At 42.5% G+C, this 14,943-nt stretch overlaps 1 protein-coding gene across 1 annotated transcript in view; it reads left to right on the top strand.

The window, feature by feature from the left end:
- IGFBPL1 (insulin like growth factor binding protein like 1) overlaps positions 1 to 14,943 on the top strand; it is an 86,704-nt gene that overhangs the window by 69,966 nt on the left and 1,795 nt on the right. The window contains exons 2-3 of the mRNA XM_082243207.1: positions 10,283 to 10,392; positions 13,588 to 13,704. Of these exons, the coding sequence (XP_082099333.1) occupies positions 10,283 to 10,392; positions 13,588 to 13,704 (227 nt within the window). The remainder of the gene's footprint in view (positions 1 to 10,282; positions 10,393 to 13,587; positions 13,705 to 14,943) is intronic.

The following is a 14,943-nucleotide window of genomic DNA, read 5'->3' as shown; positions in this document are numbered from 1 at the left end:
TTGACACTTTGGGCCCAATTTGGACATCTTCACTTAGGGGTGTATTCACTTTGTTGCCAGTGGTTTAGACATCATTGGCCGTGTGTTGAGTTATTTTGAGGGGACAGCAAATTTACACTGTTATACAAGCTGTACACTCACTACTTTACATTGTAGCAAAGTGTTATTTCTTCAGTTTTGACACATGAAAAGGTATTATAAATTATTTACAAAAATGTGAGGAGTGTACTCACATTTGTGAGATACTGTGTATATATATATACAGTATATATATATATATATATATATATATATATATATATATATATATATATATACACACACTGTCAATTTATACAGTGTGTGTGTGTGTGTATATATATATATATATATATATATATATATATATATATACTTGGAATCCCCCCTGCCAGCAAACACAATGATTATTGGTGGTGGGCTGGTGGCCAAAGCTGCTGAAAATACTTACATGCTAGAAATTCAACATGCTGGTTGTACCCAAGTCAATCAATAGATTGACTTGGGTACAAACAGCCTGCACATAGATGGATCGAATCTCTGCTGGTCCCTGCTGAACCATCCGAGATTCTAGCCATCTATGGCTGGCTTAAGGCTGCCCTGACTTGTGGCTCAGGACTAATGTAATAAGGATCACTAGGTTGAGTTATCCTTAAAGTCAAAGGGTCCCAGGTTCTTTAGGACAGCAGCAGCACATCTAATAACACAGTTTAATGCATTTTGTCATCAGATATAGAGTAAAGGTAACAATAAAGGTTTCCTTATAATTATACTGTATGTCCTTCAATAATTTACAACAAGACTCTGATAATTAATTTTTTAAATAATTACATTTTCTGAATGTAATTATCAAGAATACATCAGTAGCATTTCACTGGTAATAAGTGGAGCTTAGTTTCACTTGACTAATGGCAGAACAATGGGAGAGGGTTTCCTGCCAAGAAAATAAGTGACCCCTGATTGTTTACATGTAATTAAGCCACAGCAATACAGAGGATTAGATGAAAAAGAAATTAGCTTTATGAAATGCTAGTTGAATTCCAATTCGCATAGTCTGAAGAATAGACACAAGTAATTGGGGATCATTAAATTTAGTCAGTGAATTGAAAAATTCTTTATATTTGCATAAAAACACTGAAAGTAATTGATATACATAGAAGCATAACATACCATCTACAGTAATGACAGATGCATTACATGCGATCTCCTGTGCGGATGCGAATTCAGCCATACACTTTGTATGGCTGAAATTCGCACTGCACCCGCACCAAAGACGCACAGGAGGAATTTTTTCAGCCGCATCAGGATTGGATCGCACAGTGGTTCACACTTGTGCGATCCGATCCTGTGTGTATACTGTCAGATCGCACCGCGATATGCGAACAAACTGGGGGTGTCGTTAACATTTAATTGACACCCCCTGCGTATCGCATATGGCAGTGTGAACTGCCAGATGAGCGGATGCGATGCAGGAACAGGCTGCGAATTCGCAGCCTTCCCGCATCGCACAAGTGTGAACCGAGCCATAAAGTTATAGGCTGTATTCACACTATAGACAAACGTCACACAAGAGTATCGCTCTCAACAAAGGAGACTCCTGACAAATCTGAAGTGGAGTCTTTCCATTGGGTGCACAGGCTTAAAGGATCACCATCCGTTGTAACAAGTATTCAGAAGAAAAGGTAGCCGGCAACTTTAGAATCCAGTAAAATTAATATTCTTTATTGCTACATATACTGTAGGTTCATTTTGTTTCCAACTGCTACACTGGTCGGGTATTGATAAAAGACAACAGTGGACAGAGATTGTGATGTCTATAAGAATATGGATCGACAGTCGAGAGGCTCACAGGTATATACAAAAAATCCTATCGAAAAATATACCAGACCTTAGGGGTTGGTATGGATTTGGGGGGACCCCATGCTGTTTTTTTTTTCAATTTTCATTGCTGGCAATTTTTTTATTTCCATTCAGCTGTCAGCGGGGAACCCCCCCCCCCCCCCCATTTATATAGCAGGGCAGATAGGTAGGGTCCAAAAAACCAGAGAACAGAGGTGCAGGACATTAACACCTTCCCCAGCTTGGGCAAACTACCTCACATACTGTAGACAATCTGCCTGCATGCAGCTTACCAATTGTTAGATTTTTTTCTCTCTACTTTCACCAGGTGATTTAGCCAGTAACACACTCCCTGTACTAGAGGGTCTATACTCAGGATGAAGGAACAAAAGAGACACTTTTGGACAGCAGCATTATCAGTCTTTGGGAGGGGAGTGTTTGATGCTCAGATTTAGATACACTAAACAAATTAATGCCAGACTCCAGCTAATACTTTCGGGCAGTTACACCAACAGGTTTGTTTCTTTTGGGATAAAGGTTTTACATAAATGAAAGCTGATCTTTGTAAGCACCCTGTCGGTATTAAATGGTATGCTTCACACCTCTAGCTGCTACATTTGTAGGACAGCTTTTTCTGTTGAAAAACAACAGAAGTACTGGCAGGATCTCCAGGTGAAAATAAAGGAAAGAAAGCCTTAAAAAAGAAAACTAATACAGCCATCACATCTAAGAAATCTGGTAAGCTGCAATAAAATAAATGCTTGCTTTTCTCTTTAATACTGATTTAACCACTTACGGACCTGGCCATAGCCAAATGATGGCTACAGTGTGGCCTGCTTATTCTGGGAGGGCGTACAATGACGTCCTATCAGAATCCCGCTTCCCGCGCGCCCCACTGGGCCGCGCACACTGAAGTGTCTTTGCTCGCTGGGTCTACGGGACCCCGAGCATCACGTATCGTGGTAAAGGGCTAATGTCAGCGGCCCTTTACCACGTGATCGCTCCATCCAATGATGGAGCGATTAGTTGTCCACAAACCGGTGCATGTCCGGTTCAGTTCCTCCTCGCACGCTGTACACATCGATCGATACAGCATGCAAGGAAAGGAGGGAGGCTGCAGCACCATTCGCCCCTGCCTCCTCCATGCCTAAATCGTGCCTTAATCATTCCTCAATCGTGCCTCAATCATGCCTAAATCATACCTCAATCATACCTCAGTTATGCCTCCATCATGCCTATCCGTGCCTCAACCATGCCCACCCATGCCTCAATCATGCCAATCCATGCCTCAATCATGCCCATCAATGCCTTAATCATGCCCATCCGTGCCTCAATCGTGCCTACTAATGCCTCAACTATGCCTCATTTATGCCCATCTGTGCCACATCCATGCCTCATCTGTCCCCACCCATGCCACCTCAGTGCTCATCCATGGCTCATCCGTGCTCATCCTTGCAACATCAGTGCTCATCCATGCCACATCAGTGCTCATCCATGCCACATCAGTGCTCATCCGTGCCACATCCATGCCACGTCGGTGCTCATACGTGCCACATCTATGCCACATCAGTGCTCATCTGTGCCACATCCATGCCATGTCAGTGCTCATCCATGCCCCATTAGTGCTCATCCATGCCACATCCATGACACATCAGTGCTCATCCATGCCACATCCATGCCATGTCAGTGCTCATTCGTGCCACATATATGCTACATCAGTGCTCATCCGTGCCACATTAGTGCCACTACAGTGCTTTTCAGTGCCCTACAGTGCCTCACAAAAGTGTAATGGGTAGTCAGGAAATGACGGTGCTCCCTGCTTGTTGTGCCTCTGTATGTGGCCAGGCTGTGGAAAGTCTAGAGTAGAGTAGAGTAGCAGAATGTATTTTGGGGTGTACATGCTATGTGTTAGAAATATCTTATAAATGCACAACTCTGTGATAAAAAAAAAAAAAAAACATTTTCCTTTTCTTTCCACATTTTCCAAAAACTTGTGGAAAAAAAATTACATGTTCAAAAGACTCATTATGCCTCATAGATTATGGGTTGAGGTGTTTGCTTTACAAAATGGGGTCATTTTGTGGGCGGTTCTATTGTCCTGGTGCCCCAGGTCCTTCAAAAGTGTGATAGGTTCTCTATGTGTAATTTATGTTCCTAGAACGCCTGGTGGTGCTACTTGGATGTTGGGCCTCTGTATGTGACCAGGCTGTGTAAAAGTCTCACATATCTCACACATCTCACATATCACCATACTCCGGAGTAGCAGAATGTATTTTGGGGTGTAGTTGCAAGTATGCCTATACAGTGTGTGAGAAATAACTTGGTAATATAACAATTTTGTGAAAATAAAAAAATATATATATCTTAATTTTGTAAAGACTTATGGGAAAAAATTACAACTCCAAAAAACTCACCATGCTTCTTACCTTGGAATGTCTACTTTCCAAAAAGGGGTCATTTGGGGGGCATTTGTACTGTCCTGGCAAGTTAGTGTCTCAAGAAATTAGATAGGTCGTCAGTAAATCAGCTTCTGCTGAGTTCTGTATTTGAAAAACCTAAGATTCTCTTAAAATCCTGTGTCATGAGTGCACAATATATTAAATGTTTATTTTTAAAATAAACATTTTTATACATATTAAAGGTATATAGAACAATTTCAAAATATATACTGTACATTTAAACAAATTAAATAGAATAAACCCAAAACCATCATCAGTATCCAATAAACCTATTGATATCCTCTTCTTGTTTCAGAATGTAATGTACATGTTTGGATTTCCTGCAGTATTGACACCTATGCGATAATTACAGTGGATGATGAGATTAAAGTGATATTAAAGTCAATTTAAAAAAAATAAAACAAACATGTTATACTTACACCCTGTGAAATGGTTTTGTAAAGAGCAGCCCCAATCCTCTTCTTCTCGGGTGCCCCGCTGGCACTCCTGGCTCCACCCTCCTTCCAAGTGCCCCCACAGCAAACAGCTTGCTGTGGGGGTACCTTAGCATGCTCGCTCCTGGGCCGCTGCTCTGTGTATCCATTCAGACGCAGAGCCATGGCTCGGCCCAGCCCCCTCTCTCTTCTCATTGGCCCACTGGCCGTCTCAGCTAATAAAGAGGGAGAGTCTCCGGAGAGCTGAGACTCTCATGCACATAACTGGATCGCAGTGAGTATTGGAGGGGCTCCTGCACACAGAAGGTTTTTTTACCTTCATGCATTGAATGCATGAAGATAAAAAACCTTGAGCCTTTACAACCACTTTAACTACACATTGAGCAAGGCAGTAAAATGGTATTATTCTAGACTTTTAGTTAAACTTAATTGGAAGATGGGGAAGTGGGAGGCGGCCCCTCGTACATGGGAACTTCCAACAGTGGCATCTATCTAGTAGAAAGGGGAAAATACAGAATACTGGTGAAAGGTAACTATTGTGGAATGGCAAGTCCCTAGCTAACAAAACAGTTGGATTTCTGATGGTTACATATCAGTCTTGTATATAGTTCAAAGTAGAAAGCCCGGAAAAAGTAATGTAAAGTTGACTGTCTACTATTTGAATCAAAAGCAAATAAAACACCTGTGCCATGTTACAAAGCACCTGTATTGTGGACATTTTGTCTATAAAAAGAAAACATAGGGCAAAGGGTTAGTTATCAGTAATGCCTGTAGGCTTCCTGCAGTTATTCTGTTCCCCATTACTGACTTTAAATGCCTTTTTCCACAATATGTCTCTATGTGGAGGTGGCCATCTTGCCATTGGAAGGGGTTTGGTAAAGAAGCAGGGCTTTTCTTCCTTATATCACAGCTGCCCCCCCAGATAACTTGTGATCTGATAATGAGGTAGACATAGCATCCAAGATGAAGGAAGCACGTCATCAAAATGAATAAAGCGGAAACGAGAAAATCCTTGCACTGCAGAGCCTTAGATTCAGCTTCCTCTCCAGCAAGGAGAACAATAGTTACATAGTAATATATCCAAATCTCACTCTAAGTGCCATGAGACACATTGCCTAAATGAACTAACTGCAGATATTTCATGTATCAGCTGATTTTTGATTTATCTTAATATATGCATGCAGATCTGTTTTATACATGGAGGGTTAACCTAACTATTATGATTTCTACATGTTCTGCAGATCAGACCAAGAACTCTAACATGTGTCAATATATTTGCTATTCAGTGGTTTGCCTAATATAAAGTGTTTCTAAAATGAAATACTTTTTTACCCTTATGCATTCACTGCATTAATGTAAAAACATTTTACCACTTGTTGTTCAAAACCCCCCCCCCCCCCCCAAACACTTACCGGCGTTCTTTATTGATTTAGAGCTGTGCCCGGCTGCAGCTTTTCTCTGTCATCTCCCTGCTCTCAGAGCCTTAACTGAAAGCAGTGGGAGCCATTGGATCCCGCTTCTGTCAGTCAAGTCATGTAAGGAGAGAGCAGGGGGTGTGGCTGAGCCGCACTTTGTGTCTATGTCTACACATAGCCTGGCTCAGGAGTGGTCCCACATGTGTGCCCCCCATAATAGTACATGGCTTGTTATGGGGGCACATGCAGGAGAAGAGGAGAGGACAGTGCTAGCAGGGGACCCCAGAAGGGACAGTAGGGGCCACTCTGTCAATACTATTTCACAGAGCAGGCAAGTATAAACCTCTTTTTATTTTAGCTAAAGAAAAGGCTGTACAATCACTTTAAAAAGCCATTCACTTATCTCTAGCCTTTACCATGAAAGGCTAGATGTTCCAGGTAAACACAGGTTCCTCCACTTTCACATGACTGGCAGGTTCCCGTTGACAGCGGTTCTGGCTCTGAGAAACATTTCTCCAAGGCAGGGTACTCAAGCAGTTGCTCATACACCGCATTGGCTTACTTCATACAGGCCATGTTCTCTTCAAGCTTGGCACACCGAGGCTTTGCTCCCTTTGTACCTCCATGCCCACATCATGGCTTTGTTTCCTATCTTGAACCTCATATGGATTGAATAACTTGGCAGTGAGAAGCCCTTCCAGGCCCAAATGTCATTTACATTCAAGTACTAATTCCTTAAAAATACAGCTTATAGGGATGTAGTTCTGTAAATTGTGAATATAAACAGTAATGCTATGGGCAGGGCCGCCATCAGGGGGGTACAGCCCATACACATGTAGGGGGGCCCAGGCATCCCGTGGGGCCTCAAACAGGGTTGGGTTGCAACCTGTCCTCGCAATACCATTCAATTGTAAGCTCTGCCGTTCCCTTGCAGTCTGGCACTATGCAGGGAATCCTGGCTCTCACACACAGCTGTAGGCCCTGCCCACCCCTGTTCTCCAGCTGTTCACTCTTGGACAGGAGGGGTGGCATTTACAAGAACCGTTTACCTTTATTTTCCTGGGATGGAGAAGATGGGACTGGAGGAGGAGGAGGACATGGGTTGGAGTAGGAAATGGGACTGGAGGAGAAGGAGGACATGCGACTGGAGGAGGATGATGACATAGTAGGTTGGCCTTAGGGAATGTTGGCGGTCAGATCCATGGGAGGGGCCCAGGCCTAAAACTGTGTAAGGGGCCCCAAATTTTCAGATGGCTGCCCTGGCTATGGGTAAACATACTATAGTAAAATAAATGTCTGATTAGAAGAAGGAAATCCCATAGCATCTACCAAATGATGAGTAATGATGTACCTGGGATATAAATAAGACTCTTCCTATCATATATTCAGGTGGTGAGGAACACACAGAAGTCTATGAATTTTAATGTATCAGAGGTCTGCGGAAGTCTGATTCCAAAGACCTGAACTGAACCCACAGAGTCTCTCTCTTTCTCTAACTGTCTTTCTTTCTCTTCATCTATCTACCTGTTTGGGGGTTTGCTACTGTTATTTCATGGTGGCTTTTATTATTAAATCTCCTTTACAAAGCCTCTCAGAGTTCCAATTGCATCCTGGGTAATAAACCATCACACAAAGAACAAGGAAAAACAGGAGGCACTTGGCAGGTATTAATGCTGAGGCTCAAGGGGAATAATTTGGGGATTTTCTGCAAGCTGCATTATCTTCCAGCACTGTCAATTAGGCACTTAGAGATGCAGATATACTTGTTTCAATAGTAAATTTGCAAAAGGCTTGTCTTTTAACAGATGGTTCTCCTTCCTTCTCATCTATTTTGAAGAGATGATGTGACCTCCAGCAGCTGCCAAAGTGTCTGTGGGAGTTCTGGCTGCTATGTGGACTGTTCATTATTCCGTGTGCATTCAGTATACTGACAGAATATGCCATACTGTGCCACTGTCATTCTCTAGTATAATAGGCCAACACCAGGAGGTGCTACCAGTAATCTCTTTTTCTCCTCTATTTATTCTTTCTTACTTTAAATATTTAGAAATGACCCTTTATCTGGCAAATTGATGTCATTTATAAAGCTTTGCAGGGCTGGTTATGTAACCTTGTACTTTGAAACACTCGTTATGCATTATGCATTATTCTTAAAATCATGATTTTGGTTTTTACCAAAGTGGTTGTAAAGCTTTGTTTTTTAAAAAATAAAAATAACAAACATGCCCGTACTAAACTCTGTGCAATGGTTTTAAAGCAGCCCCAATCCTCTTCTGCTGGGGTCCCCCACCAGTGCTCCAGGCCTCTCTTCTTTACGGTTGTGCACATCGCTGGATCGGAAGGGCTCAGGTAAGGAAAGGGGGGGGGGGGGGTCTGAGGGGCAGCTGCAGCACAGAAGGGTTTTCGCCCTAAGTGCCAGGCCACACTTGTGCGATGCGGGAAGGCTGCAAATTCGCAGCCTGTTCCCACATCGCAAACGCACCCCTGGCAGTTCACGCTGCCATATGCGATACGCTGGCGGTGTCAATGAAATGTTAACGACACCCCCAGTTTGATCGCATATCGCAGTGCGATCTGACAGTTCGCACAGGATCGCACAGTTCGCACAGTGAACCACTGTGCGATCCGATCCTGATGCGGTTGAAAAAATGCCTCATGTGCGACTTTTGTGCGGGTGCAGTGCGAATTTAGCCATACAAAATGTATGGCTGAATTCGCACTGCACATTCGATCGCATGTAATGAAGGAGCAGTGCGCTCCAATATTACATGTGATCGCCACACTCGCAAGAGTGTGAACCGCCACTGATGTATAGAATGATTTAACCACTTTAAGACAGCTCACTGTGCTGATACTGCGGCACTGTGTCTCCCCTGGGTCCAGGGACGTAGACCTATATGTGAGGTTTTACATCCACTTGAGGGTTTAGAACCACTTTGTAAAGTAATTTTTTTTTCTAACAATAAATATTTTATACTAACCTGCTCTGTGCTATGGTTTTTTTTTTTTTTTTAAACAGTTGGTTTTATTGAGAATAAACAAAGAATATAATAACAAAAGCTTTGCGGTCTTTCTGTCAAAGAAAGACAATCTATGGTTATGCATAGAGTGGAACTGAACCTTCTCTTCTCAAGTCACCGCTGACTCTCCTGGGTCCTCCTCTTCTTGATGGTACCCCATAGGAAGCTGCTTCAAATGGGGTACCGCCTGTGGGCTTGTTTCTAAACCACACTGCCTGTGTCCATTGATACATACAGCATGGCTCTGTCCTGCCCCACATCATCCCCAGAGAATTTGACTGACAGCAGGCTCAGCAAAGCCTGTAAGAGTGGGGAGAGTCGCTACAGATGGGCACAGCGAAGGATTGAGTAAGGGTTCAGGTAAGTATGGGGGGGGGGGGTTGGCGAAGGGGCAATACTGTTACCTAAACATTTTTTACTTTAATGCAGGGAATTCATTAGGGAATGCATTTTGTACCTTAATGCAGCTTTAGAACCATTTTAAACTTTGCCTACCCTAACCTAACCTATACACAAGTAATCCAGTATTACTATTTTACATATTGCTAGGCAAACCTTTTATCTTGAAAATAAGTCATTATCAAACAGTAAAATACAGTATTAAACAGTAAATAATATTTTACCATTATATATTTGGGTGCATGGCTAGTTTATTTAACATTGATTCAATGTTGTAAAACTGTAAATACGTGAAGATTTAGGGAGGAGCATGGCAGCACAGTGGCTAGGTGGTTAGCACTTCTGCCAGGCAGCACTAGGGTTGTTGGCTAGAATCCAAACCATGGCACTACCTACATGGAGTTTGCATGTTCTCTATGTTCCTGTGTGGGTTTCCTCTAGGTACTCTGGTTTCCTCTCACACGCCAAGGACATGTTGGTAGGTTAGGATGGATACTGTCTAAATTGACCCTGGTATGTGTTTGTATGAATGTGAGTTAGGGAGCTTAGACTGTAAGCTCCTAGAGGACAGGGACTGATGTAAATGTACAATATATTTGTAAAGCACTGGGTAAATTTGATAGTGCGAAATATGTACTTGTAATAATAATATCTATGTTAGCTAATCATGCTTTACATTACTTTATTTCTAACTACAGCTCCTGTGATTACCATAGCACCAGGAAAAATTCACAATGTCACCGGTGCTCAAGTGTATCTATCGTGTGAAGTAAAGGCAATTCCAACACCTAGCATATCCTGGAGAAAGGTAAGAAAAAGATATTAAGGCTTTAAAATACATACTGTATCTAAAAAACACACTGTATTTTATACTGGGAAAAGTATATACAAGCCATAGATATTAAAGTACAAGTTCAAGTTTATGCAAAAATTCCCTGAGCCCCCTCCTTAACCACCTCAGTACAATCAACTGTGCCCTTTACCACCACTGTTCTTTACTTACCTCCTTCAACTCATTGTCCTCCTGTGCTGTCTGTAGGTCTACTGATAAAAATCTAGTGCTGGGCTTACTGCACCTGCACTAAACCTGGGTACACATGGGCCGAATATATTAGAATGTTTGGCCGGCTTCTGTTGGACAAGCATACTGGAAAACCTGCAGCTGACCGACTCCCGATCAGTGCTCTTAGCCAATGGCAGAGAGTGCTGATCGGAGTGTTCTGGCGGGTGTTAATCTCCCTGTCAGAACACAACAGCTCAGCTGGGGAAATTGCTGTACTAATGTCGGATGGTTAGTACAGCTGGTCCAAACAGAGCAGTCAGGTTTTTTGTCTGGTACGCACTAGCAGTTTTTTTTTTCAGATTGCAAGAAAAAATCTGACAGCCCAGATTCAGCCAAATGCAGCAAAGTTGATTGGACAGCACTTCACAGTACAGATGGACAATGATTCAAAACACACTGCAAAAGCAACCCAAAAGCTTATGAAGGAAAAGAAGTGGAATATTCTGCAATGGCCGAGTCTATCAACTGATCTCAACCCAATTGAGCATGCATTTCACTTGCTGAAGGCAAAACTAGAGGCAGAAAGACCCACAAACAAAGAACAACTGAAGACAGCTGCAGTTAGAGCCTGGCAAAGCATCAGAAGGGAGGAAACCTCATTGGTAATGTCCATGGGTTCCAGACTTTAGGCAGCCATTGCTAGTAAAGGAGTCTCAACAAGATATTAAAAATTATAATTTTATTTATGATTATATTCATTTGTCCAATTACATTTGAGCCCATGAAAATGGGGGGACTGTGTATAAAAATGGTTGCAATTCCTAAAATTGGTACTTAATATTTATGTTCAACCCCTTGAATTAAAGCTGAAAGTCTGCACTTCAAATTCATTGGGATTGTTTCATTTTATTTTTTTTTGCTGGCCTTCAGAGCCAAAAGTATGAAAATTGTGTCTGTGTCCAAATATATATGGACCTAACTGTATATACAAAAGCACTGTTTCATTAAAGGGATAGTTTACCTTTTCAGAAAAAATGAAAAGGTGAACTAATGCCTACCTCCTGGTCCCCACTGTACTTACCCCAATGGATGGCGAGCTGGCAGTGTCCATGCAGCTGTTATAGTGATTCAGGGGGTTTGAAAACCTTTACTTCCAGCCAAAGTTTAAGACTCTGTTATAGCACATCGCAATGCACAGATGCATTATTGATTGGTTTGCGTGAAAGTTGTAGCGTCTACAAACTATGGTATAGATACTGAATTTTTTTTTTTTTTATACTACTACCGGCGGTGATCAGTGACTTATAGTGGGACTATGATAGTGCAGTAAATAATTTGACACTAAGGCTTCTTTCACACGGTCCGCCTCCGTAGGCGGATCCATGCTGCTCAGCGGAGGATCGATACACAGATCCCCGCTGAGCAGGCAGGTGACAGCTCCCTCTCCGCTCTGTGTGCGGAGAGGGAGGTGTCAGAGCCCCATGCATCTCTATGGGGGAATCAGATGAGAGCGCGAACCGCCTATCCGCTCTCATCCAAACCCATCCAATTCGATTCCCTGGACGGAATGCGGATAGCAGCGGGTGTCAGCGGACATGTCTCCGCTGACATCCGCTGCCCTATAGGGATGCATGGAGCATCTGATCAGATCTACCAAAAAAAAACTGACAGGCGGATCTGATCAGATTGCTCGTGTGAAAGGACCCTAAGGGTTTTTTTTACTAAAGCTAGAGAGGGCAAAATTAGTCACAGCTCTGCAGAGAAACCAATCAGTTTCTAACCTCACCTTGTTTAATTAAGCTTTAGCAATAAAACCTGGAAGCTTATTGGTTTCTCTGCAGAATTGTGACTAATTTTCCCCTCCCTAGCTTTAGTAAATAACCCCCTAACTGACGCTGGGGAAACTGACTAACTGACACTGGCATCACCAGTGACACTAATACAATGATCAGTGCTACAATTTAATGACACGGGCTGGGAAGGGGTTAACATCTAGGGCAATTAAGGGGTTAAATTATTATTATTATTATTATTATTATTATTATTATACAGGATTTATATAGCGCCGACAATTTGCGCAGTGCTTTACAATATGAGGGAAGACAATACAGTTACAATACAATTCAATACAGGAGGATTTAGAGGGCCCTGCTCATTAGAGCTTCCAATCTAGAAGTTAAATGTGTGCCTAAAGCCCCGTACACACGTACCGATCGTCGGCCGTCTTTTGTCCCCGGGCTGTCCTGTCCGCTGAAAAGTGCAAAAGACTGCACACGAATTTTGTCCACTGACTGCAGAAGTGATGTCATGTAATAGTTAACTTTCCCTGTGTTTTTTCTTTTCTGAGCATGCCCAGTCTTGCAAATCTGCTGTCTGTCGGCCGAATTCTGTACTGACAAGCGAACAATCGGCCGCTCTGGTGTCGGCATACAAAAATTTTAATGCCTGCACGACAGATTCTGTTCGGCCGAAAGTGCGCTGTCGGAAGCATCATACTAACAAGCCGAAAATCGGCCGATCGGTCGTCGGCCGAATCTTTACGGCCGACAATCTGCACGTGTGTACGGGCCTTAACAATGTATAGTGTGTTTACTGTGTGGTGTTTTACCAAGCAATGTGCCGGTTTTTACTCCCTACTGTGCAAGCAGAAAAAAAAAAAACGCCACATCGCTGCTGTACGAAGACAGCCCTATGTTTTTTACCAACACAGGGCTCTCTTCTGTCATTTGCAGAGCCGATCAGCAAGTTCTAGCCATAAATTATTGGTCAGGACCCACTGATCAGCTTGTGCTGCAGCCAAGGACAGCACTGTCTTCTGGGTCCGCACGCACATGCGTGAGCAGACCTGGAAAAAAGCCCTGGCCTACAGATACATGATTGTGCCTGTAAGAGCTGACCTGCCACAGAAGATGTACTTCAGCGGGTTGGCAAGCGGTTAATATGTATGACTGGTGGGTATTATTGAACTATCAAGCTTACCTTCTTTATGTGTTTTTGAAGGTATCTGAGTCTCCTAAAGGAGTACGAATATTTGAGGAGCTACCTGGAGACAGAGTGAATGTTGCTGTCCAAGTACGTGGTGGACCTTCTCGTCATGAAAGTTCCAGCTGGGTAATGGTGAGTTCAAAACATAAACTTTTGGAAGTACTGGATGACTTACTTCCTTTCAATACATTTTCATTAAAAAAATTCAAGAACAGGAAATATAGTGAGATGAAAAAAATGCACAGCAGTAAAGCCTAGTACATGGTGCGAATGTCAGGCGACATTGGTGGGTTTTTATTCAACCGGCTGATGTCGCCTGACATTCGCACCATGTACTAGGCTTTACTGCTGTGCATTTTTTTCATCTCACTATATTTCCTGCTTTTGAATTTTTTTATAAAATGTATTAAAAGGAAGTAATTCATTCGACCCATGTGTATGGCAGCCAGTCCGACATCTGTCAGATGTGCATGCTAGAACACCTGCATCTGCCTGGCTCCTAATCAGCGCTCTCAGCCAATGTTTTTGGCAGGGGGTGTGGGGGGGGGGCATTTCTCTGTCAGAACACAATAGAACAGCAGGGGAGATCGATGTACTAACATCGGATTGTTAGTACAGCAGCTCCAATCTGAGCTCTGAGGTTTTTTGTTCAACCTAGTGGTGCATACCAGGCTTAAAATCCTGATTTGGAAAACAAATCTGTACGTGTGAACAAATGTTATATTACATGTGTTTATGGAACCTAGTGTTTACCATGGGCCACTGACAGGTAGGCAAAATGCCCACTAAGCCAAGCTTATTAGCTGGCACTTTTATTGGGAACAGGACTTCATTAAAATGGGCTCTATACTGTTTTGGAGAATAGATAATAGAGAATTTAAAAGGAACATGTTAGTAGTAAGAGGGAAAGCAGTGGATAATGTGCTGGATGGAAGGAACCGGAGACTGTAATAGCCACCATTGAAGGAGGTAGCATTTCCAGTGATAGAATGAATTGAGGGAAAGTATTCTCTCTCTAGTGGGTCCAGATATTTTGGAATGTGTATGTTGGCGCTTTCTATATTGCATAGAGTTTATTTTTAAGATCATTAATTATAGGATCTGTATTTAATATAGTGAATAGTGATTATTATACAGATTTATTTATGTAATATGCTCGGCCCTAAAGAAAAAAAAAAATTATATTTTAATTTCCTTTTTTACTTTTGTGCTAAATGTCTTGAGTTCATTTGGCTATGCTTGGAGTATCCATTTAACCACTTCAGCTCCGGAAGGTTTTATCCCTTAATGACCAGACCATTTTGTCCGATACGGCACTGCGTTGCTTTAACCGACGATTGCGCGGTCGTGCGATGTTGTATCCAAATAAAA

The sequence above is a fragment of the Pelophylax lessonae genome (assembly GCF_965119305.1).
Source record: "Pelophylax lessonae genome assembly, chromosome: 1".
NCBI lineage: Eukaryota > Metazoa > Chordata > Amphibia > Anura > Ranidae > Pelophylax > Pelophylax lessonae.
Note: the sequence above shows the minus strand (reverse complement) of the source record. Positions and strands in the feature narration are given on the sequence as shown.